Raw genomic sequence first — 19925 nt, forward strand, 5'->3', positions numbered from 1 at the left:
CCTAGCTGCTTTCCAGTGACTTACTTCATAGCTTTCCTTATGGGTCACACTCACCTAAAAGCTAGTGGGCAACTGTTACAAAAAAAAAAAAAAAAAAAAAAAAAAAAAAAAAAAAAGGTAATTACAATGTTTGTTGCATTCTCTTTGTGATTAAACTTATCATAGAATCACCAAGGTTGGAAAAGACCTCCAGGATGATCCAGTCCAACTGTCCACCTACCACCAATTTTTCCCACTAAACGTTTCTTGAACACCTTCAGGGATGGTGACTCCACCACCTCCCTGGGCATCTTGTTCCAGTGCCTGACCACTCCTTCAGAGAAGAAATGTTTCCTAATCTCCCACCTGAACCTCCCATGGTGCAACTTGAGGCCATTCTCTCTAGTCCTATTGCTAGTTGTCCTGGAGAAGAGGCTGACACCCACCTCATCACAACCTCCATTCAGGTAGTTGTAGAGAGCTATAAGATCTCCCTGAGCCTCCTCCTGACTAAACAATCCCAGTTCCCTCAGCCACTTCTCATAAGATCTGTGCTCCAAACCCTGCACCAGCTTTGCTGCCTTTCTCTGGACATGCTCTAGGGCCTTGATGTCTTTTTTGTAGTGACAGGCCCAAAACTGAACACAGTGCTTGAGGTGCAGCTTCACCAGAGCTGAGTACGGGCGGATGATCGCTTCCCTGCTCCTGTTGGAAACACTATTTCTGATACCAGCCAGGATGCCATTGGCCTTCTTGGCTACCTGGACACACCGCTGGCTCACATTTAGCTGAGCGTTGACCAGCAGCCCCAGATCTATTTCTTCCACATGGTCTTCCAGCCACTCTGCCCCAAGCTTGTAGCATTGCCTAAGGTTGTCGTGGCCAAAGTACAGGACCCAGCACTTGGTCTTGTTGAACTTCAACCCACTGGCCTCAACCCAGTGATCCAGCCTGTCCAGATCCTTCTGTAGGGCCTTCCTACCCCCAGGCAGATTGACACTTCCTGCCAGCTTGGTGACATCGGCAGACTTACTGAGGGTGCTCTCAATGCCCTCATCCAGGTCATCAATAAAGATATTAAACAGGATAGGCCTCAGTGCCAACCCCTGGGGAACATCACTCCTGACCAGCTGCCAGCTGAATTTAACTCCATTCACTACCATTCCCTGGGCCCAGCCATCCAGCCAGCTCCTTACCCAGCAAAGAGTGTACCTGTCCAAGCCATGGGCTGCCAGCTTCTCCAGGAGAATACTGTGGGAGAATACAGTGTCAAAGGCTTTGCTGAAGTCAAGGTACTCTACGTCAGCAGCCTTTCCCTTATCCACCAAGTGGGTCACTTGATCATAGGAGATCAGGTTGGTCAAGCAGGACCTGCCATTCGTGAACCCATGCTGGATAGGCCTGATCCCCTGGCAGTCTTGCACATGCCATGTGATGTCACTCAAGATGATATATTCTGTAACCTTCCCTGGCACTGAGGTCAGGCTGACAGGCCTGTAGTTCCCCAGATCCTCCTTACGACCCTTCTTGTAGATGGGAGTCACACTGGCAAGCCTCCAATCCTCTGGGACCTCTCTGGTTGACCAGAAACGCTGATAGATGGTGGAAAGCAGCTTGGCTCTCTGCACCTTAGGGTGGATCCCATCTGGCCCCATGGACTTGTGACAGTCCAGGTGGAGTAAGAATAGTTGGTCTCTAACTGTTTCCACCTGAACTGTGGGGGGTTTATTCTGCTCCCCATCCAGACTTCCAGGTCTGGGGGTACAGTACCCTGAGGATAATTGATCTGACTTTTAAAGACAGATGTAAAGACGACACTGAGAACCTCAGCCTTTTCCTTATCCTCAGTGGTCATGTTTCTCGGTGCACCCAGTAAAGGTTGTTGATTCTTCTTAGCCTTCCTCTTACTGTTAATATATTTGTAAAAAAAGTTTTTTTGTTCTCTTTTGCAGTGCTGAGGTTGAGTTCAAGCTGATCTTTTGCCTAATTTCCTCCCTGCATATCCTAACTTCTTTGTACCCTCCCCGAGTTACCTATCCCTTCTTCCACAGGAAGTAGACTCTCTTTTTCTCCTGGAAGCTCAGAAAAAAGTTCCTTGTTCATCCACGTTGATCTTCTTCCCTGACAGCTCATCTTAAGCATAGGGGAACAGCCTACTCTGTGCCTTTAAGACATTCTTCTTGAGGAGCATCCAGCCTTCCTGGACCTCTTTACCCCTCAGGACTGAATCCCAAGGGACCCTCCATACCAGTGTCCTGAATAGTTCAAAGTCTGTTCTCCAGAAGTCCAAGGAAGCAATTTTGCTGCCCCCCTTTCTGACTTCACCATGCATCACTCCACATTTAGGCTATATGTTATACAAGAAATATATTGATTATATGGTAGTTTTTGTTTTGTTTTGGTCTGATTTAGTCCTGCAGTCAGCAATCTGTGACTGGCATCTAATTACTGGCATAACAGAGGTTTAAATAGAATCAGTCTTGGTTTTCTTATTCATGTAAGCTCAGTTACTTCTACAGGCTTTATTCAGCTCTTGCCTATGTGGTTTCCTTGCCTTCTGACAATGCTTTTAGGGACCATTCAGCAACACAACTGTTTTCACTGATTTGGTGTTTAGTTAACAGTGATTTTATAAACAATTCTATTAATGCCTACAGAATGAGTATCAAGCTCTTTCTCTCTGACCTATCTTGGCTTTTCTAGATTTCTTAACTTTCCCTTCTTAATTTACTATTACTTAAGTCCAAGAATTACTGAACAAATAAAGTTTTTCCACTGCCACTTTCACATAGTTTGAAAACCAGAGGTGTTCTTTGACTCAACTTCATTGTCATGCAGTAAGACAGCTTTTCTTAAACGTAAATGGTTCAATAACAGTATTACTATTGTATTTTTTCTCTCTACAACTACATCCCTGTCTGTCATTCTTAAACCATTAATTTCTTACCTTTTTACTCTTCAAGACTAGCTTTCCAAAAATCTAGCAGAGGGCTCAGAACACACACATAGGCTAGAAATACAAGGAAAGGAAGTGCTCACTGAGACTTCTCTAACAATGTTCTTTAACATAGATGCTGTCCTATCTATTTATAATGTCCAGAAAGTGGAGCAGGGTTATTTCATTAAGACAAGCACTGCTTTCTCAACCTAAATCTATTTCATTGGTTATGCCAGCAAAAGACATTTTAAAGGGAAAAGGAACTAAAATGCTGACATCTTTCTGAAGAAGAAAATTATATACAAAGCAGGAAGGTTATCAGGGAAGAAAACTGGTGATTTTATGGGCATATGAATAAAGTGAGAGCTCCACTTCAGAGTTGAGAATAAAAAGAACAAGGCTGAAATCAAAAAGGATGACAGAAATAGAAGAATATAAGTGTATACAAAACCTGTTTGAATCATGGACCTTACATAGCTAAGACACCATAAGAATGACGAAGCAGTATAACTGTCAGATTCGTATTAGTAAGTATTTAGTGCAAACTAGTATAGACTGATGCCTTTGTATACATCTAGCTCAGTACTGTTTCCTGACTCAGAGATGCTTCAGTACAGATAAAGAATCTGGGGAGGTGGGTATGTATCGTCTACTAATTTGTTATCTGTTTTATAACCACAGAATGCCTCCACTCCTGGTTAATAGCAGTTCATGGGAACAGGATGCTGTACATTACGCACCAGAATCCACTGGCTCCCTGTTATCTTCATCATTGTTTTCATCCTAGGTATGCCAGGCAACAGGTTGGTTGTCTGCGTAGCTGGTTTGAAAATGAAGAGGTCTGTGAACATCATCTGGTTCCTAAACCTTGCTGTGGCTGACTTCAAGTGCTGCTTGCCTTTGCCATTCTTCATTGTTCACTTGTTCCTCTATGAACACTGGCCATATGGTTGGTTTCTCTGCAAAGTCATTCCATCACTCATAACCTTCACACATGCTAATGTGTGTTTCCCTACTCATGGTGACCAGCATCAACCAGTGCCTCCTTGTGATGAAACCTGTCTGGTGTCAAAATCATTGAACAGTGAATTTTATTTCACTAGTATACAGCGGCATTTGAATCCTGGCCTTCTTTTTCCGCTGTCCTGGCAAGACTATCACTGATTATGGCAAAACTGAGTATGGCTACAATTCTGGAAATTATGAAACGCTAGATTATATGGATGACAGTGGTTCTGTAAATGAGTTATGAGAAAAATGCTCACCTTTAGTAACAACTGTCATGTATTCTAGCACCATCCTCACTCATGAGCCTGCTGACGATTATCCAGATTTTAGGCAAACAGCATATCCACCAACAAAGACACAATCACAGCAGCTCACCTCTTTTGTACTGTGGATGTGAACTCTCTGTTAAATTCTACTGCCTATCCTAACATCAGACTATTGGAATCTCATAGTGATCTACCTAATACTAACCTGCCTATATAACCCAACAATGACCTCAGTTTAAAGCTACTTGATCATGGTTTGCTTGATTTTGACAGTGTCGACAGTGGTATTGACTCCCTGGAAGATCTCTGTGTGGATGATTATCACATACCCCTCACCTTAGATGGAATAACCATCACTAGGGGTGTCTTCAGCTTCATACTCCCCCTTTGGCGTAATGGCAGTTTGCTTCTCCCTTATTGTTTTTAGAATGCACGCAAATAACATTCACAAGCCACAAAGTACAATGCTGCAAACAATCATCCTCATGGTAGCTGCATTTTTTTTGCTATTGGGCTCCCTACCATATCGCTGGAATTGTAGTTACTCCTGGTACAGGACTGAAGGAATCACGGAACCTCTCTGGATCACCTCTCTGCAGCACTTGCATATGCCAGCAGCCATATCAAGCCCCTGCTGTACATTTCTGTGGGGTGGGACTTCAGGGCAAAGGCAAGGCAATCACTGCAAGGAGTCTTGGAAGGAACCTTTACTGAGGGACCAACATGTTCAACCCCTTACTCCCTTGACAGAAGCAAGACTTCACAAGGATGTTAGTACTACAGTCTAAAGCAGGACTTCCCATCACCTTTGCAGAAAGAGCTCTGCATGTCAATGACCCACAGCTTTTTTTGCTCCAACACATCAGATTACTCATCAGATTTGCACACAGGGCACTGGGATGGTTCAGATCAGATCAGCTCATCCACTTTATATCCTACTATACCAAGACAGGAAGTTGGAAATACTAAGAGTAATAATCTCTGATGGAAGACTAGAAAGCAGGAGACCCAGAGTACTTTAAAGCGTAAAACAGGCTTGCAGAATGATTTCTGGTGGGTAGTTCAACTTCAGAATTGCTAAACAAGAAAGTAACCAGTTATTCGCATATGTCTATTACAGATGTTCTGTACCTCCTGTCTCTGACAAAATGCAGATTAAACCAGCACTAATATCTCTCCTTAGAATCTGCCATCATGTCATTCCTCTCCTTTGACTATGCTTTGGTCCGAGAGTTTATTTTTACTGAATGTACCTAGAGGGAAGTGCTATATTTTATTACAGCAATGCACAGGAACAGCATATGCACCAGTCAGCTGCACTGAACTAATTTTAATGTCCTAGTAGATGCCCAAGGTATCTCTTTGTCCCAGAAAATACATCACTGTACAGTAGTAATCCCTCCAATTCACATGCTGTAACCATGTTTCTTAGCATGCATTCACTGGCTCCCCAGCATTCTTTCCACCATTAGGAGTCCCAAACTTTCCTTTAAGGAGATGTCTGAGACTGCCTAAAAGTCTCGACTGCATTTTAAGAAAACACAAGCAGAATTTGAGCAGTTGCCATCACTGATGGAACAAAATTGGATGGTTGCTGGACTATTACCCAGTTTGTAAAGCCTTAGAATTGAGAAGTGATAAACTGTAGTCTGACCCCATGGCAGGTGGAAAACTGCTGTACTGCAGCTCAAGTCATTTCCTGGTCTCCAGAAGACAGACGTGCTTTATAGCAGAAAAAGATAAAAACTTCTTCCAGTCTGACTTTTTAGGGGTGTTTCCCAAGCTTGAATGTTCCCTACTCCTCAAAAACAGAAGTATGTTTATTAAGTACTCTAACAAAGTGGTTTAAGGAGCAAGGTCAATAAATGCTGTGAAAGACAGCTACTAAGTTGTGGTGTAGTTTTCACAGCATTTCTGGCCAACATGCAAGTTGAAAGATGCACTGATCTCAGTGTTGAGAAAACACAGCTGTAAGGATTTCTGAGACTCTCCTGATAACCTAAAAAGTCTCACTTGCAATGTACACATTGGTGAGGGCTGTAGATTGGTAATGTCCACACCCAAATTTTCTTTTCAAGGTAACTGGTAAGTAGGAACTAAGCCCACCTGTTAGACGCAGTCAAAAGAAATGCAATACTGGCACCAAAGGAGTTAAACCATAAACATTCACTTTTTCTTTTTATTAAGAAAGCATGCACAAAAATAAACTTGTGAGACCACGCCCCTCTCTCCTTGACCCTTGACACAAAACACTGTGGGCTACGCCACTGTGGAAGGGCCTGCAAGAACTCTCCATGGCACGTTTGCATCCATTCACTCCCTGCTGGTACCAGTGTGGAGCTTCACATAGCCAACCCGATGCCTTCCCACGCATTGACAATGCACATGTATTTCAGAGGCAGAGGAACGAGGCTAATTTGCACACTGACCGGCGTGTATTTACATATGCAAACAATGAGCAAATCAATATGCAGATGAGATAAATATGCAAATTGTGGGGACTTTCATATGCAGAAGGAGCTATCTTTCTTTTTTCTTCCAGTGGTTTCAGATTTCCACAGGGCTGGCTCTGTGATATGCTCTGCAAAGCACTAACTGGCACCAACCAGAGGTTGTCTCTGGCGCCACATTCCACAGAAACCCAATCACACATGCTTCCAAGCTGTATCATTACCATCCTGAGGCAGCATAGATAACAGCTAACTCCATGTTGAAGTTGGCTCTGGGATTCCTCATTTCTCTTGGAGATACTCACTGACGAACTCCCCCTCAATACACACATTTTAAAAAGAAAATGAAAAAAAAAAAAAGAACGTCCCACCGCCCCCCCTCCCCAATACAATGAGACTGTCCACTTCCCTGACAAAGATCCAATTGGTTTATCCCTACAGCAAATTTAAAAAGCAATTTTAGTTCCCTATCTTCCTTCAGTCAGAGCAGAGGTTTTTACCTCCTCTTCCCCAGGTACGTCAAAGCCACCATGATGTTTTATTTCTGTCTTGTTCCTTTCACTGATAAACAGGGAATAAGGGCTGGGGTAGGCTTTACAAAATACTAAAATGAAACAAGAGGTTTGACAGAACACAGCCATATCAGGAAAAAAAAAAAAAGGTAACGCAGGACACAGCTTAGGGGAGGAGGAATTTCAGTACTCACTCCTGCATCTTTTTTGCTTTCCTAATTTGCTGACAGAAACCATTAATTGGGATTTACATTCTATTCCATCATCCTCCTCAGCTGAACTGCAAGGAGTCTGACCTACCCGTCCCCCTCCTTCTATACGATACTCTTTGGCTGTTCGGCTCTACTTCATCCCCTCTTCTAACGCATCTCTTACAAAAAATCACTTCTAAGAGCCTCTCACTTACTCAACCAGAGGGTTTGAGCTCCTTGACCAGAAGTCCCCTAATTCACCTCCACTCTGAGCAGCAGCTTCATCTTTCCACCATTAACCCGTTCACAAAGTGGGAACCACTAACTGAGAATTTACACCAACGCAGCAAGGCTCCTGTTGCCACAGACAAGGACAGTCTCCAAAAAGGTACAAGGGGCAGAGGGCCAAATAACAATTGAGCAAATACTGACAGTGTGAGAAAACTTTTGAGTTTGCATATGCAAGTAAGAGCCTCACTGCATACTTTGAAGAAAGGCTTGAAGGGGCAGGGGTGAAATTAAAAGCTCTGGAAAACAGAATTTGCTGGATCACAACACCCTCGACTGCTTCTTTTACTTGATGAGTATGTAGGCTTCACTTCCTTGGAGACTGCAAAAGGCAGTGCAGAACACAGTCAGGATCCTCTCAGAATCACTCTTGGTCCTCACAAAGAGGCACTGCATCCTGAAACCCAACATCTCTGCTGAAACATCATTTCTACTACATTTTCCTTTCTCCAAACTCAGGTTTTCCCTCCCAGCTCAGCTCAGCTCAGCTCAGCTCTCTCTACTTAAGAGATCATCCTATTTGTACTTGGGATCTCTATTTCTTTTCTTGCTCTTCCCACTGGTGTGAAACAGTTCACTGAGCTGAAATCATCCCTCCAGTGTCCCTTTAGCCTCCTGACCTTTACAACACTTAAGAAATAACATAACTACAGGCTCCCGGGGTCTACTAGACTCTCACTCAGTAGCCAATATAACAGATTTACTGTCCGCTTTGAAGGGAAAGAGGGATTGCTAAATGCAAAATGACAGAGGCAGAGAAAGATGCACACAAGGATTCAGCCTTCTGAGGTCTTTTTGTGGCAGCAAGGACCCATCTTTCTGCCCTACACAGGGCACCACACAACATGAAAGATTTGATCTGATGCATCCGAGGCCACCAGAGGAGGGGAAGGGCTGTGCTCAATTATCGATAATAATAACAACAACAACAATAATAATAAACAAAAGAAGAAAAAAGATAAAACAGGACGCAATGAAAGATTATCTTCGGCAGCATCTTGCGGTGGCTTCTCTGGCGGAGATAGAGAATATATATCTATATACAGGCAAGGTAGGAAGGCTGGAGAAGGTGGTGTGGCACCATTCACCCCATGTCCCCCTCCCCTCCCGCGTCCTTCACAAAGGACGGGCTATTAAGTCTGTAACTCGCTAGGTGATCAAGTCCCAGTCGAAATCATCAGGGATTTCCTCATTGGTGCCTGGAGGAGGCCCTGAAGGCCGAGGGACCAGATGATGAGCTGAGCGAAAAACAGGTAAAAAAAAAAAAAAAAAAAGAGACAGAAAAGAGAAAGAACAGTTAGAAGAAAAAATGTCATGCTTTTTCACAGCAGGCACTTGGCCAAAAGAAAGCATTAAGGGCACTGTGGACTTCTCCGTTCCAGCAGTATAAGCAGTAACACTACTGGTACGAATTTCTCCCTATCAGACAGCACCTACCACTGTCTGTTGGTACTGTGCTGTGAAATTCTCCAGAGCAGCTTCTACTGTGGTTAAAGCTTCAGCTTCCTTAATTTTTCTCAAAGCTGATTGCTGATAGAACACAAAGGAACTTCAGCAACAGAAGCTTCTAACGTAATTTTGCCTTTGTCCAACCAGCTGATGGTGAGACAGGGCTAGAAGACCATTTATGTGAAGTGAAAGAAATTAGGCCACTGAAATTCTAAAATCTGTTAGAGCTATGGCACAGCCGAGCCCTAATGAAGAATCCCTGACAGTCCAAGCTCTCTCTCTACCCTGAGCGCTTCATTGGATTAGTGAGTGTTTTGGGAGAAACGCAGAGGGCTTGAGAACCAGTTCAGAGATACAGTATGCCTTACTGTCACCTCTTACCTGGGCGATTATATCCTGGAGAGTCCTGGGTAGAAATCTGGTACATCGGAGATGGACCGGAGAAGAGGTGGGGAGGCTGGGGTTGACCATAGGAGTTCACTGTGGAATGAAATGAAACAAACTGTTAATGGTCTGGTCAGCGGTCTTGGTCCTCGTTGGGTTGCATCTCAGCCATAGAGCAACTCACTCAAACACACAGAATACCGAGATGTTCAGTTGCCTGGTCCTAACCAAAAGCTATAGCTTGGTCAAGGATCTTGTTCTTGGCACCTGCAGGAGTTTCACCTATTACTTCCAAACAAACTTTTCATCCAGAAATGCCAGAAGATGGCTATTTATTTTTTACTGTTTACTATGAACTCATTTAGTTTAAATACTAGATGACACACACCATCACAGCTGCACCAAGATCACCTCTGCACTCTCCCTGGAGCGTGTTCTTCTATTCCTTGTCCAGTCAGTCTTTCTCCAATATAGGCACAAAAACTTTCTCCTTTACAGCTACTGCCACCTAGAACAGCAAGCTTTCTACCTTGCCATTCCTTACTGTTGGTTTTGTACCAAAAATCCTTCCCTTTTCCTTTTACAGGTTAACCATTTAAATGCAATTCTTCCTGGAGAAGATGCTTTTTGGTAGCATGCATCACATAATGGCATGTGTAGGCCACAGACAGAGGACATCCTAATAATTTTTTACATGTAGAGGAGACTGATTTCATATAATCATAGAACATCCTGAGTTGGAAGGGACCCAACAAGGATCATTGAGTCTAACTCCTGGCTCCACAGAGGACCACCCAAAAATCAAACCATTTATCTGGAAGCATTGTCCGCTTGAACTCCAGCAAGCTCAGTGCTGTGACTGCTTCCCTGGGAATCCTGTTCCAGTGCCTGATCACATTCTCAGTGAAGAGCCTTTTCCTGACAACCAGCCCAACCCTCTCCTGTCACAGTTTCACTGTATTCCCTTGGGTCCTATCACTGGTCAACAGAGCGAAGAGATCAGCACCGGCCCCTCCACTCCCTCTCATGAGGAAGCTGTAGGCCGTGATGACATCTCCCCTCTGCCTCCTCTTCTCTAGGCTGAACAAACCAAGGGACTGAAGATAGTTTGTAGAAACAGCTTCCACCAGCCCAGCCTTGAGCTGCTTGGTGCTACACTAACTACAAGGTAGCAGAAGTTTAGGATATGTAGAGAACTGGTCCTTCATTAACGTGGCATTTTAATTTCCCTCCGAATTACCTTGGTTCATGGATTGCTCCTGTTTGCCACTGTTCAGGGCACAAGAATCAGAGATTCGAGGGGGCTGCTGTGGGCCAACCAGATGAGGGAGCTGACCAGTCTGGGTAAGGAAGTGATTAAGGGAGTCACAGAGATTGGCAATATGGTGTTGATCCAGTGTCCAGTTCTTCCGCTCAGCCTGGCGCAGACTCTCCATCAACTCTGCAAAGGACAAGGACAGTGTCAAAGACAGCAACCACACTGCAATCACCCCTGTTAACAGTTTTTTGCCTTCTGCTCCTAAGTCCCACCTTCTCCCCACAAACCCAACTTCATTACTTATGATCAGTCACTGAAATAATGAAGAGCTTCCTTTTTAAGGTACTGTTTCACTGACTTGGGTGAAGAAAGGAGAAGCAGGAGGAAAAGATCTTCATTTACTTTCTCACATACTTTTATGAATTAATTCCTCCTGCCCTGAATTCCTACAGCATTCAAGTGTTTTACAGTCTTTAACAGGATCCATGAAGTAGGATGCGTCATACAAATGTAACAGCTGAGTCACTGAGAAAATGACAGACTTGCCAAAGTTAAGCTGAAAAAAAACATCTGCACTCCCAAATTCTAGCTACTACAGTCCCTAGTCACTGAGTCTTCATCACCAGGCCAATACCGACCTGAGAATTGGGAGTGCTCAATGCTAGACCAGTTCAGCCGGTTTACCATCTTGAAGCTCTCCTTCAGGGAATCAATGCTGGAGCACCAATCAGGGGGAAATGCTGTAATGAAATAGAAAAAAGATTATTCCAATACAGAACACGCCTTTCCTCCATCCCTAAACACAAGATAACTGGTCACTTCAAAGATCCTAATTCTGTAATAGCTAGGAATCTTTTCGCCCTTAGAAGACGAGGGGTAGTGCCTCCCTTGTCACTTAGCTCCTGACCTTATCCTGCATCCCTAAACAGAATCTCAAACCTAGCATGACTGTATCCCTAATAAGAAGGCAATTTCCTTCTCAGATTTCAATCATAATTGGCTATCATCCTTTTTCTGCTCACTATGTAGGCACTTTTTAGGGGAAGCTCACTTGTGGAATTTCTGTCTGAGGGATCCACACTTCTCCCTTTCTCCCAGCTGTTCTTTCCATCAACCCTGACTCACCGAAGCCAGCATTGTTGATTGAAGCCTGTGACTGCTGCTGCTGCTGGTGCTGGTGTGGCTGCTGCTGAGGGTGGGAGTGTGGGTGATGTTGATGCTGGTGGTAGCCTCCATGCTGCATTGGGGGAGGGTGCATGGACATCACTGGTGGAGGGCCATAACTTTCACCACCCTGCTGCTTTCCCCCTTGGGATGGGCAGCCCTCTGGCGTTGGAGTGTGGAGTGGTGGAGCAGCACCCACTGCTGAGGGGCCCTGCTGTTGCTGCTGGTACATGTAGTAGTTGTGGTTGGAGGGCTGCATGTCACCAAGGAGAGAAGAGAAACCTGTGGGATGAAAGAGAGAGGAGGAAACTTTAAGAGCTGCCTGGATTAGACCTCTGCTTAAATTAACCAGCTCTAATGTCACTCTGAGGATGAGCAGTGCTATTTAAGAAGCTTTTGAAGTGCCCTCTAGAGGCTGCCAAAAATTAGCACCTGCACAGTTAAGTTCTTACTGAGTTCCAGGTTCCATCAAAAACAAAAGGCTCTGCAAAGACCCAGCAGAATTTAACCCTTTAGTGTTAATTTAAGTGTTTCAACACTTATATGCCTCCATGGACTTCTTCTGTATTTATCAAGTAATGCATGTTTTTTAAAAATCTCATGCATGTGTTGTTTTCCTAGAAATGACCACTAAGCAAACCTAAGCAACAAAACATTTAGAAAATGGAGGTTGATAAATCTGATTTGTTGTTTCCAAAAGCTCCCTTCAGATTCTATCTCACGAGAAGTTTCATCTGAGACCTTCACAATTTTTCTCAGGCAGATCATTAGGGGTCACACTTTCTTCTGCTTTTATACACAGAGCACATTGCACGTCAGGGCTCCTTTAATTCTTCCTGACTTTGTAGGTGCATCCTTTCTATCCTCTTCCCTTACAGGTATCCCCTATATGCAGGAGCATCATACGTTCTCCATTCTTCCCCACTTCAGGAGCTCAGCGTATCTCCTACATCTGCTTCCCCGGTTCATTTTCTCCTTATATTGAAGAAATGCTAAGAAAAATCGCAGTGAAAAGGCATTACTTGCCACTAACATGAGCTACCCATTCATTAGCTGACCCTCTGCAAAAACAAGCCTCAGTTTTTCACTAGAGCCAAAATCAACCCTTAGACATACTAATTGTGAAGGAGCAAAAGGGTCAATATTATTCTGACTTAAAAAGGCTAATATCCTAACTCAAAGTTACCAACACAATTTCCTCAAAAACTGCAAGTTTTCCTAGGCTACTTTACAGCTGTAGAACTGAAAAACAGATCGCTGCTTAATTTCTAGAAATGAGGCACAGAACGCGTCAAGGTTCTTCTCTGCATTTGTGTAGCTTTCTTATTCTACAGCACCTCACACAACAGGCTCCTACTAGTAATATCAAGTGCCAACTTGATGAAAGCTTGCTATTATTTCACTGAAGTTATAAATTCAGGAGGCTCCTCCTAGAGTAACAAACTCTGCCTACACTATATGCTGGCTTACAGCATAGGTGAAAGTCTCATCTTACCATATATTCCTTTCTACACCAGACTAATATTTAGAAGAATGTTTAAAGATGAAGACAACAATTGGAGACTCTCTGGAAGTGCTTTCTGTGGAAACACAGATCTCATCCCTACAGCAGTTATGCCTCCCAGTAGCTGCTTCCTCAGTAGCAGAAATGTCAGCTATGAATGAAGTTGTAGGCTCCCTCTTTCCCTCATAGTTCAGTTCTCCAAGACTTCGTACAATTCTACTTTCAAAGGATCTCCGCAATGATGAATTTCCATTCTCCTTTAGGGGAACTTCCACTGCCTACATGAAAAAATCCTCCTCCTCTTACAGTTTCTAGCCCGACAGATCGTGAATACTTCTCAGACAAGCTATTCTTCAAGGACTTCATTCTTCTATGCTTCTACCATTTAAATATTTGCTTCTGTATTAAGACACGGTATTTTTAAATCATTATCCTTTTTATTCTGAGTGAATTAGTGAGGAGCAATAAAGAAAGGACATGCAGATTTCTTACTTGCCCCTGGCAGAACTAATTACAGCATGCCAAAGAAGGTTTGCTCCTAAAAGAAGAAAGATCTGAGACATACCAAGGATAGATGAGTGGACAAGACTGTGTAAACATATATCTGCCCATTTCACATGGTCCTTATGGTTACTCACCGTGCTGAGAGGAAGATGATTTCTCCAGCATGGATTTGTAGAGATTTCGGAAGGACCAGCTAAGATCCTGGAAATTGATCTCAGAGTAGGAGAACTTGAAGTCATGGTTGGCACTGTACAGTGGGGGGGGTACATCGGCCCCTTCACGGCCCTGCCCCCCTGCTACAGTAGAGGCAACATCCACAGGCCCTGCAGACTGCTAAAAGGACCACACATGATAGAAATAAGACCTTTATTTTATACTAGATTTTTTAACTTCTGACAGGGTCCAGAAAGTACATATAGATAGAACACACACTGCTATCTCATATCACTTAGGTCATCTTGCAGCAAGCAGATCTTCCCCAAAAGCTATTTTCCTCAAGGACAGTTAACCATCACTCTTGCCCTGCAGCATACTGCTCCAGCATATTCTTCAGCTCTCCATTAACCATTATGCCTTTACCCTTATTCCCATCCAGCCCTTTCTTAAATATCACTTCCTCTGTATTTCCTGTCTGATCAATTTTAACTTCTTCCCTTTTTTTTCTCCTCTGCCTCACCATTTTTCACTATTCCCTCTTTTCTCACCACTCCACTTTTCCACTCAAGCACCCTCCCTCTCCCTTTCCTTCCCCTTCTTTCACGCTCCTTAAGGCTTCCGTTCTTTTCTCCACTGCTCACCTGACTGTAGTTGGCAATGGGGGCAGTGCTCTGGAGTGACAGCTGAGGGGTAGCCTCAGGTGGCAAAGAGGCTTCTGTGCTGACCGGAACAGCCCCTCGGGGGCTCTTACTTGCCTCTTGCTCTGGGGAATCTTGTGGTATCTGTGGATGGGGAAGAAAGAGAGAAAGAGCACAGATGAAAAAACAGATGGAGAAGTGAAACTGCAGATGGGAAGCCAGTTCCCCCACTGTAGTCCTAGGAGGACTAGGCCTTAGTCACTGAAGAGACAAGATAATGATCTTTAAATATAATTAATTTTGCTGATGAACAGCAGTAACAACAGCCAATGAGCACTACATACACTTTAATCCTCCCCATCTATACACACTGGCCCGCAAAATGATAGCATCATCTAGTGTGGAAGAACTCCTTGGAACAAGAACGGAACTTGCCCTCCTGCTCCATGCTGTCGGGAAACAGTAACACTCACGTCATCATCAGGAGGATGCCGCCTCTTGCGAGATATATCTGGACATGTATCTATTGTCCAATAAGAGCCCTGGAAAGAAGACACATTGGTGAATGACTGTGCTATTAAATCAGAGAGCTTCCTACAGCGGGGGTTACCGACTCAAATAATGCAGCACCAACTAAATAATAGAACCACACTGAATATCAGACAACCAAGAATTGGAAGGGATTGCATTGTGCTGTACTGAACAATGATGCTATCCACTTCCATCACTCCAAGAGCAAAAGATGTTTTGATCCAAGACAGACCAAAACTTTGCGGCCTGTAAATTCCCGTTCAGTATCTCCTCACAGCATGTAATTTTTATTGACTGATGAGGACCAACTCAGTGCTCAGATTGGGCAAAAAGAACTACAAGGACCCCCTTTTCCATACTTGTGAGACTCCACTTTGAGTACTGTGCCCACTTGGGTCTTTCCTGTGCATAACATATAAGAATGGAACCAAAGGAGGTCCACCATGTTGATTAGGAGACTTACACACAGGATGTAAACGCGTTTCACACAGAGATTTGTTTCAGCCAGAGAAGGGAAGGCTAAGGGAATCTAGCCTCTGTATTCAATGATGTAATGAGATTATAAAAAAGACAGAGACAAACTCTTCTCAGAAATGCACAGCACAAGAGACAACAAAAGTTATAAAAAGGGAAATTCCAATAAGATATAAATAAACTATGGTGATGCTGTGCTAGAACAAGCACCCAACAAAGACCTCAAAAACCCAATCTAATTGTTCTTGTCTGGTAAGCTGGCGAAGAGGGGAGAGTGGAGTTTGACCTCTAGAGGTCTCTTTCAACCTGAAATAGTCTATAATTATGTCCATTTGTTGCTTTCTGAAGCAGTATAAGCAGAACTCTAGGGTGTACATTTTGACCTCCAACTGAAATCTGAATAATCAGCAACAAGTACTGGATGGATTTTCATCACAACCCAAAACCAATGTATCAATGAGAACGTGCAAACATATACACTGAAATCAGTCAGGATTCCCTGGAATAAACCATATAAACCAATGGTATTTTTGCACAGCGATCTTCAGAGAGACATATTACTTCCAATTTTAGATGTCAGCTGAGCATCATCTAGTCCTTCAAACACAACCTGAAAAAGCCAGCACAAGTGACCCCTTCTGGTAACTTCAGAATGCAGGGGTTAGGAGAGAAAGAAAAGTTAGACTTCTGTCTAAATGCCTAGTTTCTCATTCCCACTATCACCTTCTGCTTGGTGGTTTTGTAAAAGTAACAATTATCTGCAGGCCATGTCTTAGTTTTGCTAGCAATTCCCCTTTACAATTGATACATACTAACAGAGTTTTCTCTGCTGTTATGAAGCCAGCAAGTAATTAAACTCCGAGTTCTTCTAGTAACTGACTTCTACAGATTTGAACTACCTGATAATGACCATTTTCCCCCAACACCAGATGTTTTGCAGTCCTAAATAAGTAGTAGCAGTAGCTCGTAGTTCCCCAGATCTTGCCTCCATGATGTCATGTCATAATCTTGCCGTTCACTACCAGCCACTAAAATCCTTCATAATAGTAACATTATCTCTGAAGTCAACTGAAGATCATGATATGGAAAAGATGTCCCTCTACAGGTTGCCTTTAAACAAATGCTTCTGTAGTCAAGCACAGCAGTAAATTTTACCACCACATCCCTTTCTGCCTACACTTCAGGTTTCAAATTCCAGCAATCAGTTAGAAAGGGCCCTGACCATTCCACGCAGTTTTAAATGGCTTGGCCAGGAGCACCCAGATTTCTTACCTTCCCAGGATCATCCCTTGGTCGAGGCACTTTCCGAAAACACTTATTCAGAGAGAGGTTATGACGAATTGAGTTCTGAAGAGAGATTGAGAGACAAAGGTAAGTGCTATAACAAAAACGTACAGCTTTCTCTGTATGCTCAGGAATGGGTAAAGAAAACAGAAAGGTGGTGCATACTCAAAAGCACTACATACACCCACAATGGGGCAGAACAGAAGCTGAGGAAATCAGAGGAATTTATCAGGCTGAGTAACGTGCAGCTGAACCCCCTATACATATACAGACAGTACTATAAAGAATAGTATCAGTGTGATGCAGAGGTTGGTAGTGATGTGGGTTTTGTGGGTTCTTTTTTGTTGGTGGTGGTTTTTTGTCATTGTGGTTTTTTTCCCCTCCTTTCCCCAGGGTCCTACTTACAGGGCTGCCACATACATACAACAAAAATTTCAAAGAAAATGGGACTTCCACCTCCGTTCATTTCTTCAAAGTGGTCATCCTATTTTCACATCTGTTTCTTTTTATTTTGCTCAGTGAGCATATTTGGTACAAAAATAAGAAAATAAAGTCCATTTATTAGACAGAAAGAGTACTTTAGCTATGGAAGTCCTTACCTTCCAACCAATACCAGCATTTTTGTAGTAGGGAAAGTTGTCACAGATCCAACGGTAAATCTCACTAAGTGTCATCTTCTTGGCAGGGGATGAGTTGATTGCATATGTGATCAGAGTGGCATAGCTGTAACGTGGCTTGCCATCTTGATGCACTGCGGCCTCATCCTTACTTAGAGTAGCATTGGGATCTGTCGGTGAGCCTGGAGGACACTTTCGGGCAGCCCCTGGAGGTCCTGCTTGTGAGGAGCCCCCTAATTTTTCAATAGTAGCTCTTAAAGTAAGCTGTGGGAGCCAGTCTATGGAAGTGAGGCTGCTTTCCAAGTCAGAGGCCATGATACTGGAAGCAGCTTTATCTGTGAGGAGACAGAAGGAGAAAGGGATCTCCAGAGATACAACCAAGATGAACCGTAAGAACAAAAAACACATTTGCATTCCTCTTCTACTTCTTCCCCTATTACAAAACACCTGAGTGAAGATCTGCCTACTTCATATACCTTATTAAGAGATAGATATAATCATCCAAAAAAGGCCTATCACTGCATCCCCTGGAGGGCCATCCTTTCTGATAATAGTTAGGAAAGTGCTGATGCTGACTGCTTGAACAGTCTTATCCAGAGCATCTCAACTGTTCTCAGGTGGACAACCAAGATTTATTTAAAGGAAGTAGACTATCTTCTGCAGCTGTATCACATTCACTCCTTTACTATCTAAGCAATATAACCTTGAGACCTTCAGCAAGATTACATTATAATCCAGCAGGTTTTCTGCGTCAGGTAAGAGGAGAATCATAGCTAAAAGGGAGTACTTCTTCACACCATATCCAAACAACAATGGATCTAATGATCTAATTAACGTCTTCTGGAGAAGTCAGGACTGTGACCATCTTAATTTGGGAGAAATTATTTTCTCTCCGAGGCCAAAACTTTTTTTTCCCCCCTCTCATCAGGCAACATTACATTTAATACTATTTCTTAGAGCTAGGATTATGTATCTCATTTAAAACACCAAGATCATGCACAATACTATATATAGATAATTACATCTACCGTGTTGAGGTAGACACAGACCATACTAAGCTTGTAATAGTTAAACTTTTGCCTACCGTAACCCATTTTTCCTAAATATATGTATCATTACTATTGAATTAAGTCTTGCTTAATTCACCATATTACAAGAAACTATTTTCCCCAAACCACATAAGAAAAACTGCCTTACCCAAGCTCACACACAGGATGGAAATAGACACATGATCTTTCCTCTCATAAATATTACATATTTCCCCTCATAAAATAACTTACATCTGTCCAACATGACTAGCACTTGTACCCAGGGGTTTCTATTTAATTATTTTATAAGAAGAAAATATATAATAGTATGAACATGTATACATTTGTACACCCAGTACACAAGCATGTATGCTGTCTTTTGTAGTAGTCATGGTATCATAAAGATCATTATTCTTACTTGCAATTGGCTGCATCACTATACGAGGAGCTATCCCTTTAAGTTTGGACCGAGCTAGTTTCCACGGCCAAAATCTGCACTGCTCTGCACTTAATCTTTGCACAAAAGAAGAATAAAGTCTTAAAAGGCTGCAAGTTTTGCATTTCTTTGGAAATTAATCTTTTTAGAGAATTAGACAATACTACACCATTGCATGCTAGTACATAAAAAAGTTAAATTCCCAAACGCATGCACTTAAGCACATGGTCATGTAACAAATTACCCACACACATACGTCTAAGAGAGAAAAGTCTAACATTAACATACTCCACTTTTGAAAGATTCTTTACACAACATCTCCCACCCAAGCCCATCGTTCATCTGAGCAAATCAGATGAGACAGGGAGACACCCATCTGCGTGAGTAACAAATACACATTAATTCTAAAAATAGATATTTGACAATAGCACAGTGTGCATGGACCCAGCATTTTGACATAGGAGCTCCTCATTCTTGTCCTACAACCATATGAATTATACAGAACGATAGAATGGTTGAGGTTAGCAGGGCCCTGAATCTATCTGCTCCAAACCTTTTTCAAGAACGGACACCCAGTGCAGAGTGCCCACATTCATGTCCAGGCAGCTTCTGAAGGAGACCTCACAGCCTCTCCAGGCAACCTGCACAAGTGCTCCATCATCCACACAGCACAGAAGTGCGTCCAGATTTTCAGAGGGAACCTCCTGTGATCTGGTTTGTGCCCATTGCCTCTTGTTCTGGCACTGGGCTTCACCGAAAAGAGCCTGGCTCTGTCATCTTTGAACTCTCCCTTCAGGCATTTAGAGACATTGATGAGATCCCCCTAAACCTCTTCTCCAGGCTGAACAGCCCCAGCTCTCTCAGCC

General features: G+C 43.1%; 1 protein-coding gene and 1 pseudogene across 4 annotated transcripts in view; one reads left to right on the plus strand and one right to left on the minus strand.

Moving 5' to 3' along the window:
* Positions 1656-6205, plus strand: LOC110397631 (annotated as a pseudogene).
* Positions 6343-19925, minus strand: part of FOXJ2 (forkhead box J2) — a 30355-nt gene continuing 16772 nt past the window's right edge. For 3 of the 4 annotated variants that reach the window (XM_021393979.1, XM_021393998.1, XM_021393988.1), the window contains 10 exons: positions 17578-17930; positions 16967-17041; positions 15163-15231; positions 14693-14833; positions 14030-14228; positions 11849-12169; positions 11362-11463; positions 10706-10906; positions 9463-9561; positions 6343-8870 (listed from right to left, as the gene is read on the minus strand). In XM_021393979.1, the coding sequence (XP_021249654.1) occupies positions 8782-8870; positions 9463-9561; positions 10706-10906; positions 11362-11463; positions 11849-12169; positions 14030-14228; positions 14693-14833; positions 15163-15231; positions 16967-17041; positions 17578-17910 (1629 nt within the window). In that variant the 5' untranslated portion in view covers positions 17911-17930 and the 3' untranslated portion in view covers positions 6343-8781. The remainder of the gene's footprint in view (positions 8871-9462; positions 9562-10705; positions 10907-11361; positions 11464-11848; positions 12170-14029; positions 14229-14692; positions 14834-15162; positions 15232-16966; positions 17042-17577; positions 17931-19925) is intronic. The other variant, XM_021394006.1, reaches the window with a different exon arrangement.

This window comes from Numida meleagris, chromosome 1, assembly GCF_002078875.1.
Source record: "Numida meleagris isolate 19003 breed g44 Domestic line chromosome 1, NumMel1.0, whole genome shotgun sequence".
NCBI lineage: Eukaryota > Metazoa > Chordata > Aves > Galliformes > Numididae > Numida > Numida meleagris.